Source organism: Lycorma delicatula, chromosome 7 (genome assembly GCF_047948215.1).
Source record: "Lycorma delicatula isolate Av1 chromosome 7, ASM4794821v1, whole genome shotgun sequence".
Taxonomy (NCBI): Eukaryota; Metazoa; Arthropoda; class Insecta; order Hemiptera; family Fulgoridae; genus Lycorma; species Lycorma delicatula.
The window spans coordinates 92326919-92345316 of NC_134461.1; the positions used below are offsets into that span (position 1 = coordinate 92326919).

General features: G+C 28.6%; 1 protein-coding gene across 1 annotated transcript in view; it reads left to right on the top strand.

Annotated features, from left to right (window-relative positions):
* LOC142328335 (uncharacterized) overlaps window positions 1–10108 on the top strand; it is a 100427-nt gene extending 90319 nt beyond the window's left edge. The window contains 3 exon segments of the mRNA XM_075372040.1: window positions 1407–1542; window positions 3905–4089; window positions 10023–10108. Of these exon segments, the coding sequence (XP_075228155.1) occupies window positions 1407–1542; window positions 3905–4089; window positions 10023–10108 (407 nt within the window).
* The last annotated feature ends 8290 nt before the right edge of the window (window positions 10109–18398 follow it).

The following is an 18398-nucleotide window of genomic DNA, read 5'->3' on the forward strand; positions in this document are numbered from 1 at the left end:
TGACACATTGTTCTTTTATTGATCCAAATGTTCTCTGCGCTAAATATACCCACACCAAAGGCTATATTTACATTTGGTGGTAAGGCAGTTTCAGATGAAGCCCTGTTGTTGGAAATTCTAAGGCAGGATTTTTTTAAATGATAGAGGAGGAAGGGATCCTTTTTCTGTCTTGGAAATGATTCCCTGTTTTTACTCTTCACATACCTCTAATGATAGAATTTCAGGTAGCGCTAATAGAATAATTAATATTAAAAAGTTTTACCCCAAAAAACGATAAATTTTAATAATATTTATCATATAACATCGGTAGTGAAATTAATTTTAAAATATCAAATGCTGATTCCTTCTCTCCAAAATATTGTAATCACATTAACTTTAAAATTTCCCATATAATATTCAATTTCCAAGAAATAAGACCAAGGAGGTTGAAATACTTCTTTCCAATGAGTCACGAGATTTTGTATCTTTTTCAGAACATTGGCTGACCAACATAGAACCCATTTCTGAGCTCGGTAATTTCAAACTTGCTGAATTTTATAGAAAGGATTTTATAGAAATTCTCTTAAAAATGAGGGAATGTCAATGTTTGTTAAAAACTGTCTTTTTAATAATGTTGAAAGTTATTGTATGTTCATGGAAGAAATTAATTTTGAATGCTGTGCAATTCAGTCTCCTATTCTAAAGTTAATAATGATGGTAATTTATAGATTTCTTTCTAGTTTCTTTGAAGTCTTTCCTCATAAACTGTTAGAAACTCTTGTTGAAATCCCTAATAAATTCAATGTCATAGTGATGTAGTGTCATGTGATTTTAATGTCAACTTTTTAGACAATTCTATGTCTTCTGACAAACAAACTATTAACTCTGTTTGTGTTAGCAGGTCTAAATATTTCAATCTCCCAGCCAGCCAAAATTCAAGGATTTTATATGAAATATTCAGGAAGATCTTGGACAACAATTAGATAACTTAGTTTCAGCAGATTGGTTGCCAACTCACTACTATCTAAGGGCACAGCAAATTTTAAACGAAACATTTCCAGATCATTGGATAGATCATAGAGGAGCCACAGAGTGGCCTGCCATTTCAAAAAATTTTACATTAAAATCATGTATCACATGTCCACCTCCCATTTAAAAAAAAAGTTTGATTATAAGTGGCAGATCCAAGATGGCTGACTAAAATTTCAATCACACCTTAAAGTTATAATTTTATAACTTTGTTCATCCCCACTTGATTCAATCTCCTAGTATCCCTCAGTTTTGAATTATGAAGCTGTTTGCATATTACAATATACTCTATATAATGTATTTCTATGTACTGATCAGAATGAAGATTTATGTAAGTTAAAAAAAAAATGTATAATTTTTATCTTATTTTTTTTTTTTTTTATTAATGTAATCTTCAGCAAAAGAAGCTGAAGAAAGATTGTTGAGAGAGAAATGTGATAAATTGACACGTGATGTTGAAAGGAGCGCAGAGATAAAACGGAAGGAGCTAATTGAAAGATCATACAGCATAAATCTTGCTCATAAAATTGGACTGTGAGTATACTAAATATTTTCATATTAAACATCTTTTCTCCAGTTAATACAAGTTTTGAATTCTTAAATTTCTGTAGATACATATGATAATCATATTTTATCTATCTCCTTGCTGCATTTGTCTCATCTATTATTTACATCCTACTGGAACAATAAAATTTTAGAACACACGTAAATCTCTTAGAATCAGATGACAGAGAAAAATAAAGCTGTTGATTAAATCAAACAATAGAGAATATATACTAGGTTAGAAACTGACATGACCACTTTTTCATAGTGTGTATATTTCTCTGTTTTTCATAATTAAAATCATATTTTGATTTATTCTCATTAAATAGTAGCAGCAGTTTGATGAAATTTTGTTTTATAATTACAACAAAGTACATTTTATTGATTATAGTTAATGATTGAACCCAGAATCTGATTGTGATTGTTTACAGTTTTACCATCCAATCATCTATAGTTAACCTTCTAATTTTGAAACTTTTCTAGTTCCATTTATTCCCATTTTCATGTTTTTTTTTTTTTTTATTACCATATAAGATCATTAAAAATTCACTATTTGTATTCCTGTTTTCTTTTTTTCTATTCCCCTCAATTTCTTAGCTTCAATGATTTCTACATTTCACATCCTCAATTGTATTTTAATAAATTTTAAACGTTCTTCTTTATATGTTTTATATACTTTACACTCCATTTAGAGAGTGTAAAGTATATTAAACATATAAAGAAGAAAGTTTTCATTTTATTTTAGATTCTGCTGTAAGATTACTTTCAGATTTATCTTAAAACATGTTTATTTCATATTTTATCAGTCCCCGTAATTTTTAAAATTTTTCTTCAACTCGTTTCAAATACCTTCATTCTTTATTTTTGTAACTATTTTACTGTTCACGCATTGCTTCTATAAAGCTTTACAACTATTCAAATATTTTAAAGTATTTCTAATTTATAAATCAACATTTTTCAATTTTGCAAAATCAACAAAATTCTGATATATTTTTTCTAATTTAATATTAAACTCCTCATAATCATTTATGTATCATTTCATTACATTTTTTTCTTTTTTTCTGTGTTTTCCCTGTTTAGGAGACTGATCTGTTATGAGACCCCTGTTTGTAGGGGGGTTCCCCTCTACCAATCATTCATTTTATCTTTTATACCATTCCTGATTGTGGCCAAAATAACAATAATAATAGCAAATTCTAACACCATTATTTTTTCCTACATCTCTTTTAGATTCAGACAAGGAGGCCTGGCTTTTTTTATAGGCATATCAGGCCCAATTTGGAACTCTTGAATATAAAACTTTGATGGTCTCATACTTTGCTTCCCCAATTTAAAGAAGCTGCTTTAACACCCACCACTAGAATATACAGTATGGTAATATATGTGAGTAATATGTATGATTCAGGGTTTGAGCTGACAGGAAAGAGAGAAGGTAGAAGAAAAAATATAAGTATAATGCAGACTTTCTAATGAAAGTCTTCCTAAACGTTAAAAACTATCAAGGAGTAAATTTTCTTTTTTCAATGAATTTATATTACTTATTACAAAGATCTAAATGTGGAGCTACAGAATTTTTTTCCTAAATAAAAATTGAAAAATGCATAATGGATTTGATGAAATGAAATAAAAAAATTAAAATTTATTTTTATTTAAATATCAAAAGTAATTGTAAACTCATTAAAATTAAACAAAATAATTTTTTGAATTAAAGTAAAATGAGTCCACTCTCAGCTATTAAACAAGGTTATTATTAATCATGATATAGTTTGTCCAATTAATGCAAAAAATTCATATACGCACATGAAAACAAATATAAAATAACATGTAATATTACGTCAGAATTTATTACAAACTATCCATTATAAAAGACATTAAATCTCTTGACACTTTTCTTGAAATCCTGACAAATGTAACATTACAGTTCTGGCTCTGTAATTAAGTAAATTAAAGAGCTTGGAATTCAGTAAATTGCAAATTACTTTTAATTCTTTATTTTCATTTATATGTTAACTTGAATAATGCTCTTGTAACTAAATTTTATTTTAATATTCTATTATTAATTTTTTTTTTAAATATTTTTTTGATATCTTGATAATTTTTTGTAATTCAGATTTTTTGCATTATCATATTTGTGGCAGTCTCTGTACATAACATGGTGTGGTTCCAGCATGTTTTCTGATACATATGCATGTATTTGCATATGCATTATTGCATGTAACATATTATTGTTATTATAACTTTAATGAATGAATATTTGGTTATAATATTTGATTTTACTAAATCTATTTTCATATATATGAAAATACATATATATATATATGTATGGTTTTTTATTTCCTTTGTCTTAATATAGTAGGGAGAAAGAATTGTCTATTAAGCAGAGTGTAGTTGTGCCACCTCCTCCACCACTCCCATTACCATTGCCTGTTAATACATCTCTTCCAAGCATGTCAATTCCAGCTCCACCGACAACAGGCTCATTTACTCGTGAATCATTGCGTGCTCAGCTTCAAGAGAGCATCATAAAGCATAGATCTGGTTAGTTATGTTTTCTTAATATATATTTATTTTTAAGTAATAAAATTTTAGAAATTTCAACTTGATACAGACAAAATTTTGAAATTAGATAATTATTTTGAAATGAATGAATTAGAGTATTAAGTTAAAGCACATTGATTTCTAATCATCTATTAACATTTTTCAATAAAAATAAGTAAATTTAGTTTTATTTATATTTTTGTACTGCTGTTTAAAATTTAGTAAACAGAATGAAAACATGCCTGACTTTAAAATTTAATAAGTATGATTTATAATTGTACAGTAGATACATAATTATCAACCTGAAGTTGTACAGCATTAGTTTTAACTGGGTATTTTTATGAGGTATGTTTTTTAAGTATTGTTTTGAAAATGTCTTCAGCAGTGTGGCTGTCACCGTTTCATGCATGTCCACTGAATAACTATATCTGTTGGCTTGGTACAGATGCCATTACATGATTGCTAGTCTTTGTTCACCGTGTTTTGTGCATGTTTAAAATGCCTGTCACTATAGACAGTGCCACTGATTGTGAACTATATGCTATAATTGCTTTCCTAAATGCAAGATGTACAAATCGGCTAAATTCATCAACAGATTAGTGAAGTGTACAGGGATAATATTATGTCCAATGGAATGGTGAGAAAATGGGTTAGGGTATTTAACCTTTTCATTGCTAATGTAGTAACCAACCATCAGGACCTTCTGTGATGAATTAATTTTTTAAATATTTCAAGTTTTATAATTAAAAATAAATAAATAAAAGAATAAAAAAGTAAAGAACCTTACCGTATGTCAGGAAAAAGAAAACTGATGACCAAAAGCATTAAATTTTTCTTTCTGAGCAGAAAACACACAATAAAAATCCAGGGTTATCCATGACTTGTTTTTCACTGTTTTGTACTAGTAAATTCTGACCGTCCAGTTCATCAAGAAATTTGGTTTTGTTTTTGTAAACTTAAAATTTTGTAATAAAATCAGGGTTGTCCATAATGACAAAAAAAAAATTACTTTGATTAACTTACGCAGTAATATACATTATCACTACCATTAAAATAATCTTGAATCATATTATTTACAAGTTGTAATAAGAATTGGGGGTTTTCCAAAATAAATAAAATAATATAAAATTATTTAAGCACTATTAAACACCTTTTTTTATTAGTTTGAATTTACACGAGGTTGTGCTCTGAATATTTCGAGCGCAGCAATGATTAAATGATATGATGCACTCAAAATATTTGGAGCATAGCAATTAAAAGGTTAAACAGGGCTTTACAAATGTACACGATCTAGTGCAGAGTGGACACATCTGTCATTATTGATGACCTGGTGCAGAGTTAATTGAAAAGTCTGGGAGAAGAGATGGTTTATGATTTCATCACTATGTAGTGAATTTCCACCAATTTCATGAAGCGTTCTATATGAAATTATTTATTAATGACTAAATGATTTCAAACTGTCTTTTTTAACCAGATTATAAATAGTGATTCTAAGATAACTTAAAGGTAGTCTCATTTCAAATTGCATGTAAGAATAAATGTGTGTAGCACCAATTGTTGTGGCGCTAGCAAACTTAATGCCAAGGTAAATGATGATAGGATATAGTTTAAAGTAAAAATCTGACAAAAATGAATCAGAATATGGGTAGAAATTGAAATGGTGTCAGTGGTATTAGCACACACTTTGTAAAAAAAAGCTACAACTGTGGGTATTCTACCCTTAAAATGTTGCCATAAGATTGCTACAAAAAATAAAACAAAATAGTGTATATATATATATATTCTATTAACACCATGTATTTACACATTAAAGTAGTAACATATTGTATTTGCTAATTTAAACACATTCATGCATAATTTTTTTATAATATAATAGATAATTTTGTATTTTTCAAAAATAGTTTTATGTGGTTATATGAATGATAATTACAAGGATCTGTCAAATAGAAACCTGATTTTTTTTTTAAATAGATTTTTACAAGGTGCTTTTACATAATTTCCATTGGCATTTACACACTTTTTCCAGCAGGTTGGCAGATTTCTGTTTTAATCTTTTTAAAAAGTGTTGGGGTGTATTTAAAACAAATATGTCGCATACAAATTATTCCAACTATTTATCATTGAAAACTATTGTTTCCCCCTAGTGCTTCATTTAGCAGTTCAAACCAATTATAGTTACTTGGTGACAAATCAGGGCTATAAAGAGGATATTCTATAGTGGCCCAGTGGAGTTGCTACAATTTTTCTTGAATTATGGTAACAATATGGAGTGGTTGCATTGTCATGAAGAAGTAATACTGTGAATCAGGACATCCAATCTTTTGGATTAATAAGCTTCTTTAATGTTGCAATAATATAGAGCATTAATTGTTTTTTGATCATGGAAAAATACTCAAAAATGCATCCTCATCTACTTCACAGCAGGCCAAAAGTCCTTGACAAATTCCAACTTGGATGTTCTTCTCAATAAGTGGCAACCCATCATGAAAAACTTTTGAAAACTGTTGACAATCTTTGCAAAATTTCACTTTTTGGTCGTTAAAAAATTAGTAATAATATGCTGCACAGCAGCATTAGATACTGGTCATCTGTTCCTCTTGTTAGGTACTAAGTGGTACCGTGGAGTATACATAATTGGATACAGTGAGTCCTAAACTCACTGTTTGCAGAAATAATTTCAACACCATGCAGAAACATGTTTGATTACTTCAAAGAAAGTCTGGTTTATATTTGACTGTATTTTCTTGTATTAAATAGCCTTTCAAATCGCTGGCTTATTTATACATTTGTTACATCCTGTTTTTCTAATAGCCAAATCTTTGGTTATACAATTTCCCCAGAGTTATGTTTAGGTTGAATGATCAGAATTCCTCTATAACAAAATACAAAATGTTATAAGTTGATTGATAAATCATTCACATTATATAATAAAAACCATTTAATAATTATTTGTAATAGCCACATCTGATAAAAAATGGCACTGTGTTAATTTTTTTTTAATTGATGCAAAATGAACTCTATGTATATTTCTCATTTGTGTAATTTAGGTAGCTTATTTAATATTTTTATTATATTTTACTTAGACTGCCAGTCATCATCTAAGATATTGCTCATTTTTTTTTGCGGTTTTCCTTGAGATTTTCAGCAGAAAAAAAAATGAATAGTGTTAAAGAAAAATTGTAAAATGTTAATCAAGCACATGACAAGAAACAGTTTGTGAAATTCTCTGAGGATCTTTTACTAATTAATCTGAATGCAGCCTGGCTTTTAACCTGCTCGCATGCCTTCCTACTATATTCATAATTCTTCTAAATAGTGGACCGTCAAAAAAAAGGCAAAACATTTGAGGGTATTGGATAACTGTTTTTCATTCCTTGTTTTTCTTTGTAAATAATCATAGATTACAGCTCCAGCATGCATGCACTTTTTAGTTATTATATTAAATATATTCAGATTTTATATTAAAGAATAAATATTTTTTTTTAAGTTTTATGAGTAAAGTGTAGAAAATTGGAATGCAGTCATCAGGGCTTCAGTTGGATAACAGGAAAATCTTTACTGCTTCAGATCTATTTAATACACAAACTTCAAAGGCAACAAATTTTCTCTCCTTAACTTCACATATAAACAAGACCTTCACCCACCCCCCACCCGCTGATAGGACACAAAAACCACTCACTGGAAACCACTCTAGACAGATATGACATCCCCGAATTCATATATATATATATATATATATATATATATATATATATACTGAATATTTGAAAAGTGATTTATAATATTTAAATCATATAGAAGTTATTCAGAATACTTACTATTACTTAAGATCAGTTTTAGTACCATTTGGCGATACAGCAAACACCCTATCTATAATTAATTTTTGCCAAGCTTAATCAAGCATGTCCTCCAGAATCACTTTTGCTGCTATCGCAATGATTCAGTTTTAAGATTTAAAGGTAAGGATAAAACAAACACTTGATCTTTCAACTCCATTTAAAAAATCATTTGTCAAATTCAGGGAACAAGGGGATGTGCAATTGGGCACTCCAATCCACCAACCTTAGAAACAGTTATTGAGGAAATCCCAGACTTCTGTGCAGTGGTGTGTTGTACCCTGTCAAATGAAATGTTGTACCCTGAAAATGAAAGCTTCCAGTTAATCTGTATCTGTGGGATGAGAAAGTTTTCTAGTGTAATCAGGAACATGATATTTGTGATATATCGATTAAAAACAAAGGATTGTACTCTTTAAATTTGTTTAGAACATAAGATACATTCATCAGAGGCTTTCATGAACATCCTCTGGAGATTCAATGGATTCTCACTCTGCGAGCGAAAGTCCTGATATTTTTTTAAATCACCTTACTGCTAACATGAAAGTTGCCAGTGGCAAAATGTTTACATAATACAAACCAAACAATCTCATGGAATAATTGTTTGATGAGAAGTCCACTTTTGATAAATCAGCACTTTTGTGTTGATGTATGAGGCCTAGTGCAATGCACTCTCTTTCTCTAGCAGCAGTTGACTTACTGATGCTTCATTTTAAACAAATCAACTGATGCCAACAAAATTCAGAAGCAAAGCAGAAATTGTTGCAACTCTACAGAGGTGATCCTAAAAATTGGTTCTTGGAAAATTGATATGTGCCCCAGGTAAAAGAAAAAATTGTGAAAGTTATATAGTATAGAAAAGTACTTAAGGACATGACAGAATACTTTTTAAATAAATTGATTTATTTTGTTTAGCTCAGTAGTCCTTTCCGATTATTCTTTTATTACAAAGTAACTTTGTTAAATACCCTGCTTATTGTTTGTTGACCCCCTAGTGTAGTATATACTTTATAACATAAATAGTTTAGTTATCTAGTTGAAGTAAACAGATATTGAAGGAATCTCTTTGTGTAAAATGTAAATAAACCAGTAGATTACAAAGTAATTAATTCATTTCCTCCCATCCTAATAAGCATTTCTAATAATATTAGAAAAATTTTAAAGAATTTTTAAAAACTTGTTTTTTATACTTTTTAGTCATACTTTAATCAAATTATCATTCATTGCATGAGTTTAATTAGTAGGTTACAAAAGACGTTTTACACACGCACTCTTAATTTACCTCCCCCCCTACGTACAGTGGGATGTTTGCAAACATAATGGTACAGTATTGTATTGATACCCAACCTTATTAACTGTGCAAAATTTCACCAGTAGGCAATATCAGGAAGTTGTTAAATTATTACACCTGCACCCTTAATTTACCCCCTTCCACAGTATGAGGGGATGTTTGCAAAAGTAATGGTTTAATATTGTATTGTCACCCAAAGATTTGAGAACAAACAGGAAAAAAAAATTACTGAAAAAAATTGAAAATAAAACACATTGTGAGTTGAAATAAAGCAAGTAAAAAATACTTATCAAGAGTTAACATTCCTGATCAACCTTGCAGTTGACTATAAAACATGCCTCTACAATTATAATCCACTCCCTAGTGTAAATAAGTTATTTTACTCCCCGTTTTCATAGTTTTTTTTTTTTTGTGTCATATGTAGAGTTTTTTTTGTTTTTAATTGTGTCATATGTAGAGTTAATATTCCTTTTATGAACAAATAATAATTTAAATAATGAAACTTTAAGATAGGAAGAGTAAGGTGGTTAAAATTAATCTAAAAAGTTAATTAGGAAAAGGGAATCATAAAAACAATTTTTTTTAAAATCAGTTTGATCTACTGATTCCGTTGTTAGTCTTTGTATGTTGTGTAAATCCAACTAAACTCCACACTTCAAGTTTAGATGTAGAAAATGTTAAGTGTAACTGGAAAAGATTCAGTAGCTTTTTTTATTCATTTTTAATGTTGTATTTGAATTTAATTCATACACATATAATTATATTTTTTTAATTATATTTAAATGCTATTATTTTTCTATTTTCAGAAACAAATTCTGGTCAAGCTAACATCAATTCATCAAATACAGGTTCTAACTTTGATGATCTACCTGAAACTAGTTCAAAACGGTGAACATATAATTAATGAACTACTAAGTTCTGTACATCTCTTCAGGCCGTAGATTGTCACTCAGATCTAGTTTGAAAAAAAAAATTGTAATAAATATAAATATTATAATACTCTTCGGTATGCTAAATATAAATTTTGTTGGCTGGTTCAACAAATAAAATAAGAAATGATAATTTAATTTAAGTAATTTTAATTAAACATATAATAAAAGATGCAAGCCATCAGTTTTAATTTTTATTATTAAGAAATGTGCCAAAATATTTTACTGATGCAAGTGAATTTATATTTTTTATTACTACGTGAAATTTGAAGAGTCATTGTCAAAAAGTAGTTTATGTAATTATATTAGGCATATAATAAGAAAGATTCCTAAACTTGAGGATGTACACTGTTCTTTGTAATTAAAGATTTTACTTAATTTTCATTAGTTTTTTATTATTAATTTTCAGAAATATATATATAATTGTAGTTTTTTAAATTTTTAAGTACCGTATACATTGGTACTCCAATCACATTAATTTGCAAATCTTGATTATTCAATTTTTTTGTTTTCCTTACCTTTGTAAAGTAAAACTGAGGATTTAAGTAATAAATAGCAAACTCAAGTTTTTTTGGGACATAACTTAACGTTTAATTCTGCTTATATATTGATAGAATAGGCAAATTATTGATAAATTTGTATAAATGCCTCATAACTTACAAATTTACTCTGCTTGTTTACGCTGCTTTCTTTCTTTCTGTATGACCATGTAGAGAGGCTGCTTCTTTGAAAACCCCATAAATAAGACTACATCTGTTTAGTTTGATTCATTATCTGCCCTACTAAAGTTAAAATAGTGTTCTTTACTACCTGTACTTTTGTTTTCAATATTTCTCATCTATCACAGTCTTATTTTGACTTTTATAATAGTAAAATTTTAATGTGCACAGCATAATAGAGAATTATTCTACATTTTTTCAGTTAAATTTTTTGTCATGCAGTTCCAATTTGTTTCTTCAAACCTTCAATAATTATTGTAGTATAGTGTATAACTTTTATATTTTTTTGTAATCTCTGTTTTGCTATAATCTACATACATTTTTTTAGTGTTTTATGGCATTGTTTTATTGTACAAAAACTACTTACATTTTATATACTATCAACGTATATTATTGTAGACTACTAAGTTCAAATTTCAGTTAGTATAAAAAAAATGATTTTCTTTAACTCTGATTGTAATATTAAAAATCAACCAGGTTTGATTGTAATATTAAAAATTGTAGTATGCTTATTTATTTACATTCAATATGACCATGCATTCATGCACATGTACAAATACATTGATACAGATTATATCAATTTTCAGTTTAAGAATACTATTAAATTTATTCAAAAATTGGACAATTTTTACAAGATTTTTTTAAGGAATAACTACTTTAATTTATGAGCTAGGAATATAAATCAACAATCACAGAGTTATTGTTTGTATTTTAATTATAATTCCAATGTTTTCATCCCATCATCTGTACTTACTGAAACTTAAAATTATTCCTTATTTATGACCCATTTGTTAAAAGTAAGTTAGTTTGGTCAAAAAAATTTAGAGAAAGAAAACAGTATTATAATAAATCAGTTTTGATATTGAAGAAAAGTTATATATGAAAATTAACACACCCATAGTCTCTCATTTTATTATAAAAATTAATTTCTGGGGTTTGTTTATTAAGTTTTATTTAGGTTACTGCAAACACTTAAATCCAGTTAAAATTACAAATTGATTAATCAAATTGTTTATCTCCTTGACTGTGTTGGTAGTTGATTACCAATTTATAATTTGAATTTGGTGATAAAGCAACACCAATTTGTGGTCTCATACATTATCTGACTAATACAACAATAATAATTCAGCAGTCTCTGCTATTTATGTGAGTAATAGTAAGTTATCCTCTAGACTTTGTATATGTTACAGAGCTGTTGAGGCTTCCTATAAAAGCTGATGGTAACAACGGTCACACTTTAGGATTGTTTCTCATTCCAGGGTTCATACTCCATCACAATGATTACATATCACAATAATCTAATATTATAAGTATTCAATATTCACAAACACCACATTTTGGTATTCTTGACTGTGTGAGTTTTCCCAGTTAATTATGATTACTGCTAACTAACTTTCAAAACATTTGCTTAGAGAGAATATCAGGGTTAAAATACAACTACTCAGACAAAATATTTTTTAAAGATAACAAACCATTATAATGACTAATGTAAGAGGGAGTCTTAACAGAGTATTCTGGCGCTTAGATGTAGCATACAGCAGATTACATAAATTTTGCTAAATTATATTAGATATGAAACAGTAAATTAGATGTCAAAACAAAATCAAAATAATTATTTTTAATAAAAAGACAGTACATAATATAATTGTACATATTGTTTTTATTGTTGTAATGTAGATTATTTATTTTAGGATTAATTAGTTGTATAAATTACATCGAGAAATATTTGTATAATTTTAGTCATGTATCAGAATATCATATTCGCTGCCATATATGAGATCAATCAAGGTTTTATGATATGTATCATTATGAACTATATTATTTGATTATTTTCAGTCTGCAAGCGTACTTATTAATCTTGAAATAATATATAGCCTCTTCTTAATTTTTTTTCAAATAATGAGCTTCTATAAATAGATCTGTATATGGTTGGGTTTTGAAGAAGAATAATTTAAAAATATTTTTCATAATAATGTTTTTCTTTATTTTTAAATAAAATTGTTTAAATTTATATAAAACAATTTTATTTTTTAAAATAAGTAAAAATTTTCAGAAAAAAGAAACTAAAAAAAATTCTAAAGATAAAGAGAAATGATTTTTACTGTTAATTTTAAATCAAGGGCTTAATTCTAATATTTATTAAATATTTTATCATTGTCATATTGTGGTTCATGGAGCCCTAATTTCTTTTCAAGTGCCAAAATTCAAGAGAGCCCATGATTTCAGCTGTACAACTGACTGTTGTGCAAAATATAGCCAAAATGTCATGCACCGTCAATAGCTGCTAGTTTCCCAGTGTGGAAACAACATCAAAATATCCACTTTGTTATTTTATTGCTGTTTTGATTCAATGAGTTCATATCTTATCACTTCACTCAAGCAGGTATGAAAGAAAACTATTTTATTTTTGATGTAGGGCAGACTGTGATCCCATATGGATCACTTTGTGTAAACTATTCAGTTAATGTATTTGGCCTTAAGCTGTCATTGGACAAAATTTTTGATAATGTACTGAAAGAGCAGGTGTGTCAATCTCTTGTCAGTTATTTTCTCTCAGGTAGGCTATTGTGCTTCATATATTGAGTACGTTGGACTGTCTCAATCTACAATAGGTAAATGACTCTGTAACAATAATGTTAGTTGACTGGAATGTGGCTTAATTGTGAGAAAAATATAGAATGTCAATACCAGTTCTGCCTCTTATAATAATCACCTATTAAATGTTGGCTTAGCACTGTCTAATGGAGCCCATACGCTCCTTAGGTTGAATGAACAGCACATATGAGATTCAGATTTCCAGATAGAATAGGTACTGGTTGGAACCTTAATTCTGCAGCATACTGTTACAGATAGGAGGATAATCTTTGATCTTACTAAGGTGACAGCTAATGTTGCAAGCATCATTTATTATTATTTGCACACATTGATTGGCTCATGACCAGTTATTAATCGCTCAAATAATGGTGACCTACTATATACCACATTGTTCTGACGATCCGAACAAACTGCACAAAAGTAAAATACTCCATTTTTCATAATTTAGCTAGGCAGTGAATCTGATGTTTATGATTCATATTGTGTATTTTTTATGCATTACTATAATTCATTTCATCCACAGTAATGAAACGTGACTGTCTAGTTTTAATGGTAGTGGAAAACATTTTTTTATAAGTTAAAACAGAAAGTAAATAAAAAGTTTCTAATATTATTATTATTATCAGTATAATTATGGTAGGACGGATTGCAACAATTGTCCCTATAAAGTTCTTAAAAATATTTATGATTATATTTTTAATTAAAAATAGTTTCTAACTTTTCTTTTTACTATTATCTGCTAGTAATGTATAGTGTTATTTGTAATTTCTATCATACTTTCAAGTTTTTAACTTTCTTCATTCTCAAAAATATTTGTATTGAGAAATATGAATTATTGAGCAGTAAACATTTTTTTAATAACAATTTTTTTTTATATAACAACGGACTGTCCACATTGTTTCATTTTCTTAGTTGTGTAATTTCAATTATTATTTTTCTGTGTAATGATAAATGTGTACGATTATATAGTATTTATTTATATGGCAAATAGTGTATACAAATATATATTGAATGTGTAATATAAATTTTGTATATAATTTATGTTTTGTGGTGTTATAATTACAAAACAAATTAATCTTTATTTATTATTTTTGATACAAATATTTTTAAGCTCTTCGTCTCTTTCTTGGTTGTGAATATATTGTAGTCTGATTTTATACAAGATATCTTGTTTTTAACGTTGTTTTTTTTTTTTTTTTTGTAAAGTAATTATTTTATCAATTTTATAATGTACATTAATTATATTATTCATTGCTTTCATTAGGCAGATGTCTTAATTTGTAAAGTAAGTTATTTTTCATCTTCATACTATACCACAAAGAAAAAAAATGTCAAGAATGTTATTAGCATTTGTGGTAACTTCTAAAAATGTTATATCCTTGTTTTAACAATGTCATTGGTTAAATAATAAATATTGATTTAATATCCAGCTGAACATAATGTGGTAAGTTATTAACTCAAACTCTGGTTAACAGACATATATGTCTCCATCTTGAAAATTTTATAAACATAATTATAGTCTTTCGTAATTTTCTATTTGCCTTTACCATCAATATCTTATTTCCTTAGTTCTTGTCATTTCATTGTAATTAAATCTTATTCTGATTGTCACTTAATCTACCATAATACTATATAATTAAATAACAAATCTTTAAGCGTAGATGAATATTATATATATATATATATATATATATATAAAATAGTTAGGCATAGAAAGAGTACCTCTTTTAAATTCAGAACATTTAATTATTACTCAAATTAATCGTATTATAAAGAACTTTGTTTTTGAATATGAGATTGTTTAATTAATTCTTGAGTGCACCCTTTTTTTTCGTTATTTTTAGGAAAAGTCTCATGTAAAAATTATAAAATCTTGTGCCAACCATTGCAAGTTACCAAACTGAGAAATCAAGCGACATATAGATAATTTTGTTAGAATTAAATTTTTCCAAGGTTGTGATGATTAAGTTGAGACCAAAATCTAATTTGAATAATCTCGTGAGATTATTCAAATTGTCAGTCCATAGAAATATTGATGGAATATCCCAGCAGTGTTCTCAAAAAAATTGGACCTAATTATGTGATTGCTACAATAGTTCACCAGACAAGTTTTTCTGGTGGTTTTTCAGATTCTTTAAGTTTGTGTTTGACCAAAATAAAAAAATTCTGTTTTTTAATTAGTCTTTAGAGATTAAAATTAGCCTTATAAAATATCAGTCACATGTCTAGTGATTTAATTTATGAGGATCATTGAATCTTTGTATAACTCAAATTTTGTAGGAATGAAAAGTTGCGGCTAAGACTGCTATTAGATAAATTTTAGATAATTGAGTGTTTTTGTTTAACAAGTTGGCTTTGCAGTTTGGTCCATTTACATGTTCATTTTGAGTACAGTTTTCTATTTCTGTAGTCCTTTTCACACCATATTGCGAACATGTATAATTTTCTTACCAATGAATAGATTATTCTTTAAAATTGAAGTTAGTCCCTCATCTTTGCTACCAAATAGTTGTCAAATGACAGATAATGTGCTATACATTTATACTTTTTATAAAATTATTCATTACAAATATATAATGTTGAATATTCCATTCTGCCATTTCATTTACAGTTATAAGAACATCCATTATCAGTTCCTTGGATAACCAGATCATCGTTTTTCATATTCTCCAGTTCATCCCCCAATAAATCTTACTTCTTCCTCTAGCAGATTATTTTAACATTCCTCCTTAACTTCTGTTAATGTCTGTTAACCTTTTATATGCCTCTGTAGATCTAGACTGACGCCTTTGGATTCTCGTACCATCCCTTCTCTATAGCAGTGACACATTCCTCATCAAACTATTTTGGTCCCCTCCTCTTCACCATCCTCCAAGATTACCTTTGCTGTCTTCCATACAACCTGCCTAATACAATACTTCCACTCCCATCAACACCAACATTCACATCATTTTTTGATGAGTCTTCGTCAAGTCCATTAACTGCATCCTGGAATTCCTTTTACATGTTTGTTAATTATATGCGTTTACTTTCCTTACTTTTGGACTTCCAGGTTTATTTAATGCAATTTGCTCAATCAATATCAAACAGTAGTCTGAATCTATATCTGCACCTCACTTTCTTTTAACATCTATTACCACCACTTGACATCTATTTACAACATGGTCTATTTGATTTCTCGTCTGGTAGTCAGGTGAAATCCATGCCATATTATTCTACAGCGATATTATATTCACCACAAGATCCTTCGAAATTGCAAATTCAGTCAGCTGTACCCATTCTCATTTGACTCTTGACACAGATTATGCCCATCTATGGTATCTCTGTAATAGTCTTCCCTACCAACCTTTACATTAAAATCCCCAATAAAAATGTTAATATTGTAGAAAGGGACCATGTAACCTGCCGGGTTGAAATATTGTTAAACTTTTCATTGTAAAATCAGCTTATTTTCAAAGTCGAGAGTTCTAAAGTGTGATTCCTTGTAAAGGCTGTTGCTTTTATGTGGATAAGATTGTTAGACTGTGAATACCAGTGTTCTTTGGCGGCTGAGTTGCAATTAACCATTCTTCTCAGGAGTGGTCAACCTGAGCCTGTTTAAGAATACATTTTTACTGGTACATTCAAACTTATACTGAACTATGTCTACAGCTACATCAGGCCTGGCAAGCTGGTAGTAGTGATTGCAGTTGCTAATCTATAAACACATACCCAGACCTGGCAGTAGCTAGAAAACTGTTTGGAAAAAACAAACATGAAGGGACCATGTCATACTCTCCTCTTCTCTTCACGTTTAACTTCAGTTGGCACATATACATTAATCAAAGTTATGTCATTGAACCTGTTCTTCATTGTGATATATGCCGCTCTTTCACTATGGAATTTTCATGGCACTGACCAACTAGTCCATAACCACAAAGCCCATACCAAACTCATGTTTCTGACTTCTTCCATAAATCAGCATGTAACTATTGTTCTGTAAGGACCCCTCTCCACCATCTCATCTCCTCAATCACAAATATATCCAAGTCATATTCCGTAACTTCCAGGATCAGATTATAATAAATTCCTTGTCTGCTCATTGATTTAGTGTTTTAATTATCATATATCCCTGAATTTTCTATTTTTACTTGCAGAAAGTCCTTGTCTTATGTGAGGCTTAAAAGTCACTTTCCTCTTTTCCAGGGATGAGTTTTTGGCACATCACAGTACTCCCAACCTGGAGGACCAGATCATTTTTTAAACAGATTTTCTTTTCATAGCCTTTGAAGAGATAACTCCTAAACTTCAAGGTGACAGTGCTAGTTTTTAGTCCACACCCTGGTATTTGATTTCCCTGGATATGGTATCCACCATATCTGATGAGCAGTCTCCTATCTGCTACCTGGGAAGGTACCCAATGATGACTAGCAACCCTAACTTATTTGACATTTAAGTCTCTTCACTTTAGTATTGATAAACACGTGCAACTGTTAACAGTACTTATTTCTTTTTTACCTTACTAATTAGCAAAACTTATGCAGTTGCAATAAAATTTCTGTTCCAGTTTAGAATCTGTGAGTAAAAATGTAAAAAGTTATTCCATGTAAAACCTTCAACTTGTATATGGTTTATTAGTGTAAATTCTCTTTTAAAAAATGAAAACTTTAAACTTTGACATATGTTGGCTGAAAATCTGAACAATTGACCTACAAATTTGTCAAAATATAAATGATTATAAATTACTAATATTCTAAATTTTTCATATTTTAAAATAAAATATATTTATTTAAACTTTTTTTATCTAATAGTTTAATATTTTATTCATTTACTAATTATTTTATTCTGCATTACAACTTCATACCAGTTGTAAATATTGTATATTTAATAAGAATTATAAATTATTTGTGTAATGTAGAATAATACATTATTAATGTAACACGTTGTACGTTTTACAGTG